Here is a 17,666-nt window from a genome sequence, read left to right on the forward strand (position 1 = left end):
ACCTCTCTAGGAGACAAAGGAGTTAACCTGAAATGATAAAAAGGTATAAGCCAGTGAAAATGAGCTTTAGACCAATACTTCTGAAAAGGGATAGGCCGGTGAAACATTGCAGAAACGGGATAGGCCGGTGAAACGTTGCAGAAAATAAAATAAAGTATAATATGAAATTGTTAATATCCCTTTTTTTATGATGAACCAAACTCCTACTGTGAGCATATTAAAAGTAAACACTATTTATAGATATAACAAAATAATACTTGCTACCTCATGGTAAAACTACTAACAAAAGACTAAAAATATTTTTGGTATGATGCAAAACACTCACATGGTGATTAAACTGAACTCACAAAAAGAACGTCCATTATGCGTGTGTAGCAAACCAAAATCGTTAATGCCTTACCTTTTTTTTAATATATATAATCATTTTAATTATTATTATTTTATTTAGACAAAAGTTCAACTATCATTCCACAACAAAATCTTATGTATCATGAGTGTATAGGGAAAAACATTTACTTTAGACGCTTCCTTTAATAATATTGAGTTTTGATATCCTACGGTTGATTGATTGAGTGCTTAATCTTTATGTAAGATTGATAATGTGTTGAAGTGCACAAAATATGTAATAGTGAGGGGAATATGACTATTTTGTGGTGTATCTTTTGTGGACTAAAAAATTATAGACGGGATATTTTTGTGGGAAAGAGGAAAGTGGGTTAAGCGGTTTTTTTTAAGTTGAAAGTGGAGAAAAAAGAGAACAAGAATTACACCGATTAAAATAATTAAAATAATTAGACTTTTTCTATAGTCACTTAGGCCAACCAACCACCTTTTTAAGAACCAATACCACTTAGTCAAACAATTTAATTTTTTCATTCAGAGTGTTTCATGTAACCCAGACTTCCCACGTATTTTCTTAAAGTAGACATCTACTGCTACAAAATTGAATACCATGCTAAATCATATATTTATATATATATATATATATATATATATATATATATATATATATATATATATATATATATATATATGACTAAACATCTTATATGGTAGGGATAGTTTTTAAGACCAAACAATGTCACTAACTAATAATTATAATCCATTACTAACTATTTTAATTTGTATGGTACCAATATATATTATCACTGTAATATTCAACACAAAGTTCAACTTATATTACTAAATTTATTTTATCCAAAAGTTTCCATATGACACTAATTCATAAACGTCACCTTATTATCATTATTAATAACATTACTATTATCAGATATGATTAATTCACTTATATCATTATTATTAATAATGATCAACCAAGTTAATAAATTAATAATATATTCACTCCCACTAACTTATAATATAACAACATTACTTATGATTATATTTTATAGTAATTAATATATTCAAATTTAATTTAAAAGTAACAACAACTTAAATTTAAGATTATTTAATTTTCTTTAAAAAAATTATTTATCATAGATCTCACTAAAATAACCACTAAAATAATTAGATTAAAATATAGAATTCTACTTAATTAAATTAAATTAGAGGGTGTTATAGGTTTCACCAACGTGAAATACTCTGGAAAATTACCCCAGTTAAAGGAAAAATGGCTGAACCAAGGTACCTAAGGAAAAAGGAAGATCAATCCTTGATCCCAAGCATTATCCCGAGAAGTATGAGCCACAAAGAATAGACCGAAGAAGAGCTTCAAGGAAGGCTTCCAAGATTTATACTCGGCACAATGTTGGAAAACCTTCATGAAATCCCACGCTATGGGATGTAGTTGCGAGGGGGAAACCTTCAAATGGCTCATGACGACCACTTCAAAATCAGAGAAAGGAAAATGTGTCCTTGACCTGGTAAAGAGGCATTCATACAAAGGAACATAGCAACCCTCAAAAGAGATGCATATCCTCTCATCCAGGCCTATTGGGAGAATCAACCAATAAGAGGGATTGCAAATTGTGATGCCAACTTTTGTGATAGCCTTAACAGAGTTCAAGATTGAAGGAGTCCCAACTATTTCAGTGGGTACCCAATGATATTTGTTGATGTTAGTCTACTCAATTAATCGAAGTCCCTTACAGGTCAGTACGTGAGCTCTATGATGGTCATCAGAGCTGATCTAAGACACAATATCAAATTGTCCCTGGAATTTCAAGTGACGAGTGATTTATGCATCACTAGTTACTCCCGATATGTTTTAACAAAGTTGTCGGCATGTTCCCTCATATGACAGGAAAATTCTATTTGTGCCTCAGTCAAAACAGGAGGATACATTGATCTCTCGACAGAGTTATCACCCCTATAAAGTTTCTATATAGATATGATGCCCAAAGAATCCCTAAAGGAAACCCCGTTTAAAAAGGATTCTCTATACGTTCCTTCCATTTTTGAATCATCACTCAAGAGGATGACTTTAGGTCTAAAATTCCCACTTTCAGAAGGGACAAAATTCGTTTAAGACTTTAGCCCCCTTTATGAGGATAAAGAGACATTGCACTCCAAATCACTCTCAATAATAATAGGGCTGTTGCTCATCTTAATGAAATACAGTAAAATGCTTAAATGAAAAATTGGAAGGAAGAAAGGTACCTCAAAATGTAAGATCGAAGGTGATAAAGCAAGGAGATGGCTGAAGAGTCGAAGCGTTATAACTTTGAAACTTTGAATGTGTAACGACAGTTACTCAAGAAGAAAATGATCTGAGAAAAGAGGGAAAGTCTCGAAGAGACAAGGGGAAATCAATTTACATGATAGTGAAAAAAATGTTCCACTATCTATTTCTATCCTTATATAGGAAAATGTAATCAAATGGATCAGATTGAAAGTAAGAAGCAAATGCAGATCAATAATCAGGTTTCATCTTGGGAACTCACCCAAACTCAAGTGTACAATAAGCCACATCACACAACTTTGCACATTTTCAGGTCTCACATCAAAGGAAATCGGCAAAAGACTTCAATGATGGGACTGTATTTAATGCTCATGTTCCCCTCTATACTTTGGCAAAACCAAAGCAATACATAATAACCGACTCCTGGACAAACATTTTCAAAATTCGGCCATGACTACTAAAAGACTCCTCCGACACCTAGATGCTCAAAGAGTCTTGGGGCAACTGTTCTGAGCAAGCCAAAGGCCTAAGGGACTCACTGCTCCACATCGGGCAAATGCCCAATAACATGAGGCTCATTCGTTCTACATACTCCACCAAGCCCAATGTATAAATACCTTCACAAATAGTTTTTAGGTACACAATCTCAAATCTCCACTTCCATTACGGTTATCTTGGACTATGTCTGACTTGGGCATTGGAGTGGTAACCATGCAGGTACCCCCTTTAGGTTCATCGTATCGGAGATGACAAACACTGATTCATGATCGACACAGATTAACAACGTTGATTCAATGTTAACACTCCCGATCCAAGAAGCACATTGATCGCAACCTTCGATCATGGTGCTGCATCGTAATATCACTTACAAAGCCCCATCTCACTATAGCTTCCATAATCTTTTCCATTTTGGTTATGCAATAAAACAATAGTCAAAACCAATTTTATACACAAAGGGTGCATGAACCCAAATATCAGTGTACACTGGATCAAAGGGAGCATTATATACATTTAAGGAAATGCGGAACATGAATTCTATGAGTTTTACCTAAGTAACAAAAACTACAAATTTGTGGTGTTTGTTTATTCGAAACATTAATATCACATAAATTGAGTACACGTCTCATAGTTGGGAAGTTTACATGCCCTAGTCTATAGTTCCATAAGTATAATTCGTCATAAGATGTACAATCTGCTAGAGATGTCCTATGGCTAGAATTCAAAATATTAGAGGGAAGGGAAATAAGACCATGAGCATGTGGCTGAAGCAAACGAATGTGAGGAAAGAAATACAAAGCATTCACAACAAGAAACCCTTCAAGGACAACTTGATTAGAAACCCGAGATTTCACAAAGCATTTGTTAGCATTGAATTTAAAGATGACACAATCATCTTTTGCAAAGTTGGAAACAAATAGAAAGTTTCTAGTAATGTTGGAACATGTAGAATTTGCTTAAGAGCAAGCTTAGTATTAGGTGAGGCATAAGGCACAAACTATGAGAAATCCCAAGTTCCATATTGGTTAGAGGTAGAACCTTAGAAGAATTTATATAGAGTGACATCCCTCACCTTACAATTCAATTTTGTAAGGATGAGTTATATCCACGCACCAAGCCCAAAAAGAGTGTTCAGCGCGACGCGTGTATTAGAAAAAATCACAAGCCTCACATTGGTTAGAGATAGAGTCTTAAAAAAGTTTATATAAAGTAACAATCCTTGTAACACCCCAGTTTGGATTATTCTACTTTGATTGAATTTAAAATGCCTTTTATGATTTATATGAGTGCTCTTTTTGATTCATTCGTATTATTGAGGTTAGGTAGAATTTTATTAGAATTATCACTAACTTTTAATTATTGAAATAATAGAAATAATAAGAAATTAAGCTTTGGGGAGAAAATTAGAATTAAAATTAAAATTAAGGAAAATGGTGAAATTAGTGAGAAGCGAGGGAGTTAGTGAAGTAATAAAATGAGTACTATTTTATTTAAAAAGATAAGAGAATTAAAGTTAAGGTTGTTGTTATGAGAAATAATTGACAGAGTCATATTGAGCCCTAACAAAGCAAGAGGTAGGAGAAGAGAACTTACACTGTCAAAAGTTCTAACATTTGTTGCATATTCAAGGTAAGAGGAATTGTTCATGATAAGAGTGTTTAGGACATAAGGATAAAGAAGATTCCTTATCCTTTTTCTCTTTTCTTTTCTAATTTCTTACCTTTGATAAAATTATAGAATCTATAGATGGTTTGTGCAAAACCTCTCTTGATTTTTGTAATTTTATATTAATTTCATGCTGTATTGGTGACTGATTTTTGTATGGAATTGTATGTAAAATTTTGATTTTTGATGTTCATATGCTTATGTGATATTTTGATGAAAAGTATGAATGATTTGATGTTAAATGATTAATTTGTGTGTAAAATTGATGTGTTTAATCCTGTATAAATGATATATAATGAACTACAATGAGTTTTAAGTATTATGGGATCGAAATCGGAGCTTTGAAAGTGCTCAAATGGTGAAAAACACAGAATTTATGTTCTGCACAGCGATGATAAGCATCACTTTCGCGATGGGCCAATTATTGTTGCGTTAGCCAGGCTGGCGGAAGTCAGCATGGTGACGGGCAGACCGTCGTGGACCTCAGAGATGAGTTCCTTGCTCGAGCTTCAGTGTCGTGACGATTTTGTGTGTGCGTGTGTATTTGTGCGAGAGTGTGTGTGTGTGTGAGAGAGAAAGAAAGAGATAAATAGATAAATAGATAGATATATAAATAGACAGAGAATAGTAGTGAGTGTGTGTGTAAGAGAGAGAGAGAGAGAGAGAGAGAGAGAGAGAGAGAGAGAGAGAGAGAGAGAGAGAGAGAGAGAGAGAGAGAGAGGTGAGAACCGTCATGCCAGTGGGGCTGACCATCATGCCCTTGTTTGACCGACATTAGCTTGTTGATTCGATTTTTTTGAGTAAATTCCGCTTTTGGTGTTTATTCGATGTTGTTTTGATGTCGTTGATAAGTTTATTGAGAAATTTTATAATTTAATTATTCTAACGAGTTATGATAAAATGTTGAGTCGTGCTTAAATGTTGGTTACGAGAGGAACCATCATTTTGGTCTTATGTCTGTGATATTTATGCTAAGTTGCAATTTCTTTTTAATTTAACGATAATTTTTATATTAGAGATAAAATGTGAAAAAATTTAGTAAGACTATCATTTAAAAAAATATTTTGAAAAATATTTTGTGGAATTAAAATCAAAATTTAAGATATTTAGAAGGATAAAAGATAACCTTAAGTTTATATAGAAATTTAAAGAAATGGCAAAGAATAGTTATGTGTCTCGTAATGCAAATAGTGTTTGGGCTTTGAATCATTGTATTAAAATACTTAAAAATGAACAAAAGAAACATTTATTACAACTTGCCAGAGAAAGAGAAGGAGAAGAAGAAAAGAAGAAAAGAAGAAGGTAGAGTATAGGCAAGTTCAACGAGTTAACGTTTTCTCATTCATTCATTCATGGCCGAAGTTCTCACAACCGCAGATGTAACGGCAAGCACGGCTTCATCGTTATCCCCTTCGGTAGTTCCCTCCAACCTCCCTCTCATCTCCGCTTTTCTCTCTTTCGCACTCGCTCAGTTTCTCAAGATCTTCACCACCTGGTGCGTTTTACTTTCTCCTTTTCGGATTTCGATTTTCACTCTCGGTTTCGTTTTTTGTGTTTTCGATTTTCTTAATTATGTTATTTTAGGGTGAATTGAGGATTGAGGATAGAATAGATCTCGATTATGCGTTTGCGTATGGACATGCTTGATTAGGTTAATTTGGAGAGTATTTGGGAGATTTTGCGGTTTATGAGTTATTTTCTCTATCGGTTAGGGTTCTTCGTTTTAGGATTCTGAGTATTTATTTGCTTTAGTATTGTAGGATTTCTATGCATTTTAAGAGAGTAAACCACCAAATTCGTTTTACATTGTAATGTGATCTCGAATAGCTCTATGAGATTATGAGTAATTTAAGGTCTTTGTTAAATTTTACTCATATGAGTGTTAATGAGTAAATTGTTAAGTGGTTGGATGCAAAGAACAAATTGATAGGATGTGGTCAAACATAGGAACCGACTTGACACTTTAATAGTCAGGAACCTTTTTGACATACTCATAAATCATAATCTACCCGATCTATTTGAGAGCGAGATATTGTTTACTCAATTTAAAGGTGTTTGTTGATATCATGAGCTGAGTGCAATCGATTATGTGGTGTTTTATATACTACTGAGGGCATCGTTTGATTTTGTCTTCCGTTTTAGTTACAGAATTGTAACATTATTTTAAATTAGTTACAATCCTGTTTTCAAATTTGTGTAAGAACACATAATCACTTTATTTCCTGTCATCGAAATTTTGTTTAGAAATAAGTGAGAGTATCCTTTTATTGTTTTCACTATTTCTTACAAGCACAAATAGAGGAACACTAGCTGACTAAAGTGCCTGATTATGTGCTTTTCTATTGTATTTTTGTTGTATATATTTTATTGTGTAATATTCATTTCAACTTAAGTTGCTTGTTTTAGTTTCGATAATATCAATGTTATATGAACTTATCTAAATTTCAGTTTTAATATTCATGTTGTACGTTTTTGAATTTAAATTTGGCTTTGTTAAAGCTAGATTTGCACAGAAAAATGTCAAACCAAAATCGATAATTACTTTTAGAGTTTCCTTTATATTATAGTGTATCGATATTCTTAAAATTTGGGTTGAGTCTAACTCATCCCTACAAAATCGGTTTTTAAGGTAAGAAGTACCCCTAACTTATAAACATATATTTAGGCTATTGTCAAATGTGAGATTCTTGACAGATATGTTACAACAGAGTTAAGAGGTAAAAGTAATGTGCTATTTTTGTGATTTAAACTAATAAGAAAGAATGGAGTCAGAAAATGAGATCCAAACATACTTTAAAACTGTGTATGGTCGTCTCTCGAACTGCAAATTTGTTATGGACTGCTGAATGGGTATGGAATTTGGAAATGTGAGCTTAATCTTTTTCCAAAACTTTTCTCCTAGATACTCAGGTATAAGGAAAGGAGATGGGACTCTAAAAGGTTGCTTGATTCGGGTGGAATGCCTTCATCACATTCTGCGACTGTGTCGGCTTTGGCTGTGGCTATAGGTTTCCAAGAAGGCACTGCATCATCTGCCTTTGCTATTGCCGTCATCTTGGCATGTATTGTATGTATTTCATCCATTCATTCATTTATAATAAAATATAGATCTCTTTTCTTGATTAACTTTGGCCTGCCACTTCTTTCACTTACACAGAATTTCATTCATGGTTTTCATTTTTCTGGTTTATATGTCTGTTTATATGTGTTTTTTTAGTAAAGTGTGTATTATATTATATTTTAAGAAGTGTATTTGGGTCAAGAAATAACAATGAACTGCATAAATTTGGGATTTGAAAGTGAAAAAAGTATTACATTTTTGTGAGCTTCTTTGATCTTTATTTAGAAGTTTTATCTGGTGCACAGTTAATCTATGCTTTTTTATGATCTTGGATGCTATAATGATTCCTAAATATTTCATACCCGCCGAAAACAACTCCAGTAGCATATTCAGCATTCCCTTGATGATTGCCACCATGCTTCCATTGATGGAGTATTAGAATATAGAAATTGCACTGTATGTGTTTGTAATTAAATATTTCTTTTATATTCGTAGTTTATAGTCTATAAATGTTGAGTTTGTATCTAAATGACACTTTTGTGCCATGTTATGTAAACCACATACACATCAGAAGACGCTACAGTGTATTAATTATCATTTTCTTTATGTTTATTTCTTCAATAGAAATTCATAAAAAGCGTTTGATTAATGATTCATACTTCCTTATTTTTGGTGTTATTATCTGGTTAAGATGGTATTTGTTTTAGAGCCTGGAAAATATAAATGTTTCTGCTGGTATTGTTGTTTTATCGGGTTGAATTTTAATATGCTTAATATAATAGAGCGGCAAAATTAGAATTTTTTTTGTTACTTTTATAGGTAATGTATGATGCCTCAGGAGTTAGACTTCATGCAGGTCGGCAAGCAGAAGTAAGTTCTTTTACTTGATGGTAGTGTTACTGCCATGGACTTGCTTTACATTTTTCCATTGCTTAATACACCCATTTCATATGTTGCTTTCTATCACATTGCAGTTGCTTAATCAAATTGTGTGCGAGTTACCTCAAGAACATCCTCTTTCCAGTGTCAGACCACTGCGTGATTCACTTGGTCATACTCCATTTCAGGTGTGGTGTGCTTTTTCCGAGCTTATTGTTGTTCCAACTCTTGTTTAGATAGATATCTACTACTCTCTTTGTTTTTGTTTTTGTTTTTGTTTTTGTTTTGTGACCAACAATTCTTTTTCAATTTTCATTAACAAGTAATATGGTTGCTTGGATATCATCTGAATGAACAAAGTTTCTCCATAAGCTCTTGCTATGGCATATACTATGTGTGGCCAAACCCCATAATTACAGGCCTTATCTTTCAAAGTCCAGTTCCCAACATAATTGTTTACATGAATAAGTTGCCACACACTATTAGCCTATCAGGACCTTAATCTCTCAAGTCTTAGGATTCGGATAAGTGAATTGCATTTTAAGAACTATTACTTTTTCTCAAGCTCGAGCCCTCTGTTTCTGAATGTTCCTTACTATTGTAATTATTATTCAAGAATCACCAACTGCTGTTTTCTTTGGCACAGGTTGTTGCTGGTGGCTTATTGGGGTGCATTATAGCATTTTTAATGAGGAAATAAAGTTAAGATTCCATGCTATGTAAATGTAAATGATATTAATTAATCTATCTTGTCACAACTGGGCGTGTATGAGGAAAAGGAGAGCATCATTGACATAAAAGCTTGCATTTATTGCAAGCATTCAAGCGAGTAAAGAGATAGTGTGTCGAGGGTTCTCCATGGTGCTGGGAGATCCATTGTCCCCATTTTTTGGACATTCAGATTTCTTGTGTATACAATGTACTGTTTGTTAACTGTCTTAATTGATTGTTGATGATTGAACACATGATTGAACACAATATGAGTTAACACTGTATTTTATATTGATTAGTATTGAACATGATTTGTGATAGCTTTATTTTATTTGACTTATTATTTTTCACTAATCCCGGATGCAGATTTCATTTTCATCTATAATTAGTATTCAAGATGCGTTTCTTAAGTTGCGGCCTGTCAAAAACTGACTGTCGTGTTTTTTTAAATCTAAATTACAGTATACATTGTAGAACATATGTTAATTTCCCTCGAATACCAATTATTCCAAGCTCCAAATAGCGCAGTCTATATATATTATGTGTGTTTTCTTTGGCCAGTTAAAACAAGGTGATTTGCTATCACCATTTTATTTCTTTTGGTTGCATAAGTGTTGAAAGGCGGAGCTAGACAACAACGTATGGGGTGAGCATCAAATTAAACTATAACTTATAGATCGTAATGTATATAAAATATTTAAAATATAATAAACACAAAGTTGAAAATATTAAAATAATGCTCTATCGTTTTTGAGTAGTTTGAAATCATTGATAATATTTTAAGAATTAATATTTGCAGCAATTTCTCTATCTTCTTTTAAAGAAATCAGCTTTTATCAATTTTGTCTTTGTCTTGAAAAAAGAAACTCAGCTTGAGAAATAGAAATTATATTTTCTTCATCTCTTTCTTTGCTATTGAAAAAATAATTATTTTTCTACTCTTTATCGTTAGTGCTACAAAAACAGAAGAAGAAAAAAATACTTTATCAACGTTGTCAAACATTGCTCAACATCAAACAAAAATTGCTCAAGATCTAGAAACATTATTAGACCACGTAAGAAAATTATGATGCATCAATACGCCAGAACAAGTCAAAAACTTAAAGCCTAATAAATAAGCCAGAAAGGAAAAATAGGAATTGCATAAAAATGTATCTTAGATGTTGTATGCATTTTATATTTGGTTTGTATGCAATAAAATGTGAACATATTTTGCATAAATTGTGATTTCAAGATGCTGATTGAAATCTAGAAAATTTCCAAACAAACTTACCAGCAATATCAAAACAATAATCAATATTATTTTTTATATTTGAATACAAATATTCGCAAATGAAATTCTATTTTTTTTAGGGGATAGGTGTCGAACATTATGTTCTAGATAACTAATTCGACAAGTTAAATCAGAATCACCATAATTAATACAAATTCAAGTGTACGAGATGATGGAGCAGAAAAACAATAAAAAATAAAATAATTGATAATGTAGTTCGATACAACAACACCTACGTCTGAAGGGTTGACTTCTAACCCAAGAAAGAAAAATCACTATTAGTAGTTTAGTACATTTAGTCTTACAAGCAACAACAAATTCTATATTGTTCAATGTCTCTTTCTATCACTATCTAATGACTTTCTATTTAGGATTTTTCATAAATATGAGAATCCCTCCCACCTTTTTCTCAATCACTAAACCCTAGTGATTGATGATTAACCTAATTATCAATGTTGAATATTCTAACCCAATTAGACAACCTTTCTATGCCAAGTTACTGAAACATTAAGGTGTACATAAATCATTAACAAGAACTCCAAACTCTAGCACTCTAAATCTTCAACGAATATTATTTTCTTTCCAATATAAGTTTGAGTTCCTTATATAACAAAAGTATCATGGGATTTTCTCTTTGGATCTTAGCTTATATTTCGTCCAGAATTTTTGCATAATTAGTTGGATATTATTTGTTCAATAAATATTCCCAACAGAAAGATATGATTTGGTTTAATTCAAATTCAAATTTAAGTCACATTTAAACTTGATTTGATCTTCACATTTGTCCAACAAATCATATAATCATATTGTTAAATAAAAACAATAAAATCTAACTGAATCTTCAACAGAAAGTTTGTTCCAAAACACAACAGTCTGCCTTGTTGAGCAAGACCCAGATGTCGTAGCCACATGATGTGACATCAGTTCCAGCATGTGTCTTTTCTGCACCAGAAAATCATCTTGAAGCAGCTTGACTAACTTAAACACTTCTCCATGATGTTGTTTTGAAAAATGCAACCATTTTAAAAGTAACAACAATCTCCCTCATTTGGAAAATTATGGTAAAACGACTCTTCAAGATATATAACACTCATTGAATCAAAATAAGTGATATTCATCAGAATTATTAGAGCATACCCTTTCTTCAGCGACAATCTTCATCAAATTGTAACACAACGGCGGAAAATCAGTAGCATAGATGAATGCCACACAAAACAATGCTCTAAAATAAATCATACAGACATGTAATCGTTTACAACTTAGTCATGCATGACACACAATCAACTCATAGTTAGTAGCATATAATCCTACCAACTAACAATTATCAGCATGCAATCATTCACATATTTAGTCATGCACAACACAAACAATTAGTAGTTAATATAAGGATATGCAAAATACTACTAACACAATAACTCACTCCAAATGGCCAAATGTCTTGTCCGATGCTCCAACATGTGAGCATATCATTAGTACTTACGCAGATGGTCAGTACTAAACAAATACTTGTGTTACCTCATCAACACCACACTACTCCCCCTTTTCGCCATAATTTGGAAAAAGGTCAGTACATCAAAAATCACCTAGAGGTCAGTCATGCATAAGTTAGTATGTTAGCGCATACACATCCAAAACATGAGTAGAATAACATCCAAAGATGACATGCATTAGATCTGTTTATTGTACGTAGTCTAAAGAGGCTATAGAGCCTTTACAAACACATAAGAAAAATATGCACAAATACAAAGGGCAAAATAAGTTGAAATCAACATCCGTCAAACTTATTCATATATCCATCATCTACAATTCAAGTAAGCAATCCCGTCTTCATCAGCCTCTGAGTCTAACTCACGAGCTTGAGTCAACTTTTTCTTCAAGGATTTCATCTTAGTCACAAATGTCCTCTCAGTCATAGACGTTCCACTTGATGATCCAACAAAAGTCTCTGACCTTCATGATTGAGACTCCTTTGTTAAAGGACCTCTGATTTGAATTTTAAAACTTTTGACTCATATTGAAAGAGATAACTAGATGGGGGAGAGAAAAGAAGTCAACAATGAAATAAAAGAATGTGATTCTTGCTTGTAACGAAGGTCCATATAAAAGGAGGTTTTGAAACAAGAGAAATTTGTATTATTTCATATGCAACACATACCGAGAGAGAGAGAGAGAGAGAGAGAGAGAGAGAGAGAGAGAGAGAGAGAGAGAGAGAGAGAGAGAGAGAGAGAGAGAGAGAGAGAGAGAGAGAGAGAGAGAGAGAGAGAGAGAGAGAGAGAGATAGATAGATAGATAGATAGATAGATAGATAGATATATAGATAGATAGATAGATAGATAGATAGATAGATAGATAGATAGATAGATAGATAGATAGATAGATAGATAGAGAGAGAGAGAGAGAGAGAGAGAGAGAGAGAGAGAGAGAGAGAGAGACTCCCCTGTACACCTCCCTAGCATAGTTTGCTATGTGATTATGTGTCATATGTTGTCACATCATGAGAAATTAAAGGGAATCCCATATGGATACATTTTTACAAAAATCTTCAAGCATTTTAATGTCAATCTTATCGATGAAGGATACCTTAAAATGAATGGAACGAAAAATGTAATCAGCACCAAGAATATTAACCGAAAATTGGTGTTTTTTATAACAAGCGAAATAGGACAATCTTTTACTTGGACGATGTTATAATACCTTAAGAACATGATGATCAAGAGAAGGGAAGTTAGGATGGAAATAAAGATGAACTTCAAAGTGTTTCTCCTAACGAAGATGCTCTTCAACCTTCTGGACCATACAATTAAGTGCTTTTGGATTTTATGATGGGTTTTCGTAATGATGTGATGCAAGAGATCCCGAAACTTTCTCAAAGGATGAATATGATGGAGTTTTATCAAAGGGGAAACAATGATGGCGGAAACATGATGAATTAGGCTTGGTCATTTTGTGTTATATCAATTTTCCTTTTAAAAACTTTGTTGTTTATGTTTAAGTTTTTAGTTTATTTTGTTTCAAGTTAAGATTATTATGTTTCAAGTATGGAATTTTTATAACTGTAAGATATCTATATGGTTCTATGCATAACTCTAAATTATTTTGATGTTATAACTTATCTTGGTTAAATATGTTTTTGATACTTTTGTGTGTGAATGGCTATATATGAATGTATTTTTGTATGGATAGATATGTATGGTTATATATGAATTTCCATGAATATTATTACCCATCTTTCCCTTCTTTTTGATAGTATCAAAAGAGGGAGAAGGATGCATGTTTGTTATTTCATTTATCTTTATATCAATCTAGGTATAAAAGATAATCAACCCAAAGGATTTTCAAGATTCATGAACTTAGGAGGAGATAATCAACCTAGGGGACATATCTGGAAAGTAACAATCATTAACTTTCATCAACAATATTCAAGTATTTGTCATCATAAAAAAAGGGAGATTGTGAATGTAACACCCCTTTTTCTACCCCAAATTATTTAGCACATAATCAGAGTAAATAAGCACGCATATAAAGAAAAGGACGTCACATCGACGTTTTCGAAACTTAAAACTTTCAAAAACCAACAATACACCTGGTCATTCAAAATAACACATTTCACTCATCATGAATATTCAAGCAATATGCGTTCGCAGCGGAAAAATAAAGAATACTCATGTATTTCATAATATGATCCATGTCCCATACCATGGTCATCTCTCAATAATCCCTTCAAATTCAGATAAACAATTGATAACATAAAGCGCGTCGAAATAAAATATGAGTTCAATACCACTAATCTACCCAGTGTTACATGACCAGAGCATTGACTCATTACCTAATTTCAAACTAAATACAGAACTCTCCAGCTAATCTTGAGCGAGCTACCGTCCACCTACTCCAGCAATACTACTCTGTAGTATCTGCACGATACCCATGTAAAGGTAACATTCAAACAGAAAGGGTGAGAATTCAAATCATTATGAAATAGCATAATAAGGCACAATGAATTAAAACACAATTTAAGAATTCATCACACTTGGTATAATCACGTCAATAATATTAACCAACAATCATCTCACATATTTCAAACGTACATCGCATTCACATCAATACATGCATTCAATGATCACATAACTATAGACGACTCAATGCAAGACAATGTGACTCCATGCATGTGGTACCTCAATGTGAACTCAAAGTTTCACCGCTTTCTGATTCAATATCTAGAATCCAAGCCACGCTTCCGATCCGGACAAGACCAAAGCCCTACGTCTGTTTCCAATGAAGGATCATCGCTTAATACTACGCCTAATCCCAATTAAGGATTAACGTCTGCTACGTCTGTTTCCAATGAAGGATCACCGCTTAAATACTACGCCTAATCCCAATTAAGGATTAACGTCTGCTACATCTGTTTCCAATGAAGGATCACCGCTTAACCACTTCCACAATGAAGTCAACCATGCTATGAATGAATGCACACATACCAACACATATGCAATTAAGACCCTCTATATACCGTCTTAACATCCCACATATCACCATGACTCACAATTGGTACGTATACACATTCATCACAACACATCAATTACGATTACATATACACATCCGTAACCATAAATCATTCACAATTCAATAATGGTATACATACACATTCATACATTATATTATTCACCAATATAGGCCAATCATCAAATATGTACACATAGATCTCATTCCAAAACGCACACAACATTTAAATATCAATTTTTCACTTTTAAAACAGTGTTAACCGGTTAACGCCCTGGGTTAATCGGTTAACACAAAACAGAATGCGCTTCTTGGCAATTTTTAACAGTGTTAACCGGTTAACACCCTGGGTTAACCGGTTAACGCAAGACAGAATGTAATTTTTTTCAATATTATAACAGTGTTAACCGGTTAACGCCCTGGGTTAACCGGTTAACACAAAACAGAATACTGTCCCTGCGCTAACACGAAACAGAATGCAGATTTCCCCGCATTTTTCATCGTTGGAGGACTTCCGGACCTCCGATTTCGATTCCGTAAAAAGCTACACGTTCAGAAAGTTATGACTCATCCAATTATATATTCATTCACAGTTTTAGCATAATTTAATCATCACAATTCAAGAGTATTTATCAAGACCTAATAATTCCAAACCATGCCAATTAAGGATTTCAACCTAAAACATGTTCCTACCCATTGACCAATCATACTAACCCATAATAATAAGAATTTCCCCCCTTACCTTGTCAATTTGATGGAAACCTTGACTCCTCTCGTTTTTCCTCTCCTCTTTCTTTATTGCTTTCAGTGCTCAAGTGAATTCTAATTCTCACTTCCTTTATTTATAATAGTATTCTAGTTGGGCTTAAATCATCTAATTTAATCACTAGGCCCAATAATACCTAATATTTAAATACCTCTATTTAAATTTAAATAATTAACCACTCACTATGCACACTAGGTTAATTAATAATTATTTAATTATATCTCCTATCAACTAAATAATTAATTACCACACTAATTAAATTAATTAATCCATTATTATACTACCTCACAACTGCTTAATTACTTAACACCCCAATTAATTAAATTAAAATATAATAATAATTAAATACTTAAAAAAATGGGTTGTTACAACTCTCCCCCACTTAAAAGATTTTCGTCCTCGAAAATTCCTCAAACGAACAACTCCGGATACGATTCCCTCATCTTATCCTCGAGTTCCCAACCTGCCAATGGAAAATAAAACAAGCACCGACAGTGTTCTCACACACATGTCGCATACTAGGGAACAAACCTAATTAAACAACCTGGTATCAATCGTGTCAGACACACAAATCAAATACCACGGAAAACCTACTAGTATTGACCAACTGGTCGACCATGCTCTGATACCACTAATGTAACACCCCTTTTTCTACCCCAAATTATTTAGCACATAATCAGAGTAAATAAGCACGCATATAAAGAAAAGGGTGTCACATCGACGTTTTCGAAACTTAAAACTTTCAAAAACCAACAATACACCTGGTCATTCAAAATAACACATTTCACTCATCATGAATATTCAAGCAATATGTGTTCGCAGCGGAAAAATAAAGAATACTCATGTATTTCATAATATGATCCATGTCCCATACCATGGTCATCTCTCAATAATCCCTTCAAATTCAGATAAACAATTGATAACATAAAGCGCGTCGAAATAAAATATGAGTTCAATACCACTAATCTACCCAGTGTTACATGACCAGAGCATTAACTCATTACCTAATTTCAAACTAAATACGGAACTCTCCAGCTAATCTTGAGCGAGCTACCGTCCACCTACTCCAGCAATACTACTCTGTAGTATCTGCACGATACCCATGTAAAGGTAACATTCAAATAGAAAGGGTGAGAATTCAAATCATTATGAAATAGCATAATAAGGCACAATGAATTAAAACACAATTTAAGAATTCATCACACTTGGTATAATCACGTCAATAATATTAACCAACAATCATCTCACATATTTCAAACGTACATCGCATTCACATCAATACATGCATTCAATGATCACATAACTATAGACGACTCAATGCAAGACAATGTGACTCCATGCATGTGGTACCTCAATGTGAACTCAAAGTTTCACCGCTTTCCGATTCAATATCTAGAATCCAAGCCACGCTTCCGATCCGGACAAGACCAAAGCCCTATGTCTGTTTCCAATGAAGGATCACCGCTTAATACTACGCCTAATCCCAATTAAGGATTAACGTCTGCTACGTCTGTTTCCAATGAAGGATCACCGCTTAAATACTACGCCTAATCCCAATTAAGGATTAACGTCTGCTACATCTGTTTCCAATGAAGGATCACCGCTTAACCACTTCCACAATGAAGTCAACCATGCTATGAATGAATGCACACATACCAACACATATGCAATTAAGACCCTCTATATACCGTCT

General features: G+C 33.3%; 1 protein-coding gene across 1 annotated transcript; it reads left to right on the forward strand.

The window, feature by feature from the left end:
• Window positions 1-5,979: 5,979 nt before the first annotated feature.
• LOC127086711 (uncharacterized) lies at window positions 5,980-9,760 on the forward strand. Its single transcript, XM_051027504.1, has 5 exons — window positions 5,980-6,278; window positions 7,694-7,850; window positions 8,664-8,714; window positions 8,819-8,911; window positions 9,370-9,760. Exons 1-5 carry the CDS (start codon window positions 6,136-6,138, stop codon window positions 9,421-9,423), a joined length of 498 nt encoding a protein of 165 aa, XP_050883461.1. The 5' UTR covers window positions 5,980-6,135; the 3' UTR covers window positions 9,424-9,760.
• The last annotated feature ends 7,906 nt before the right edge of the window (window positions 9,761-17,666 follow it).

The sequence above is a fragment of the Lathyrus oleraceus genome, chromosome 5 (assembly GCF_024323335.1).
Source record: "Lathyrus oleraceus cultivar Zhongwan6 chromosome 5, CAAS_Psat_ZW6_1.0, whole genome shotgun sequence".
Lineage (NCBI taxonomy): Eukaryota > Viridiplantae > Streptophyta > Magnoliopsida > Fabales > Fabaceae > Lathyrus > Lathyrus oleraceus.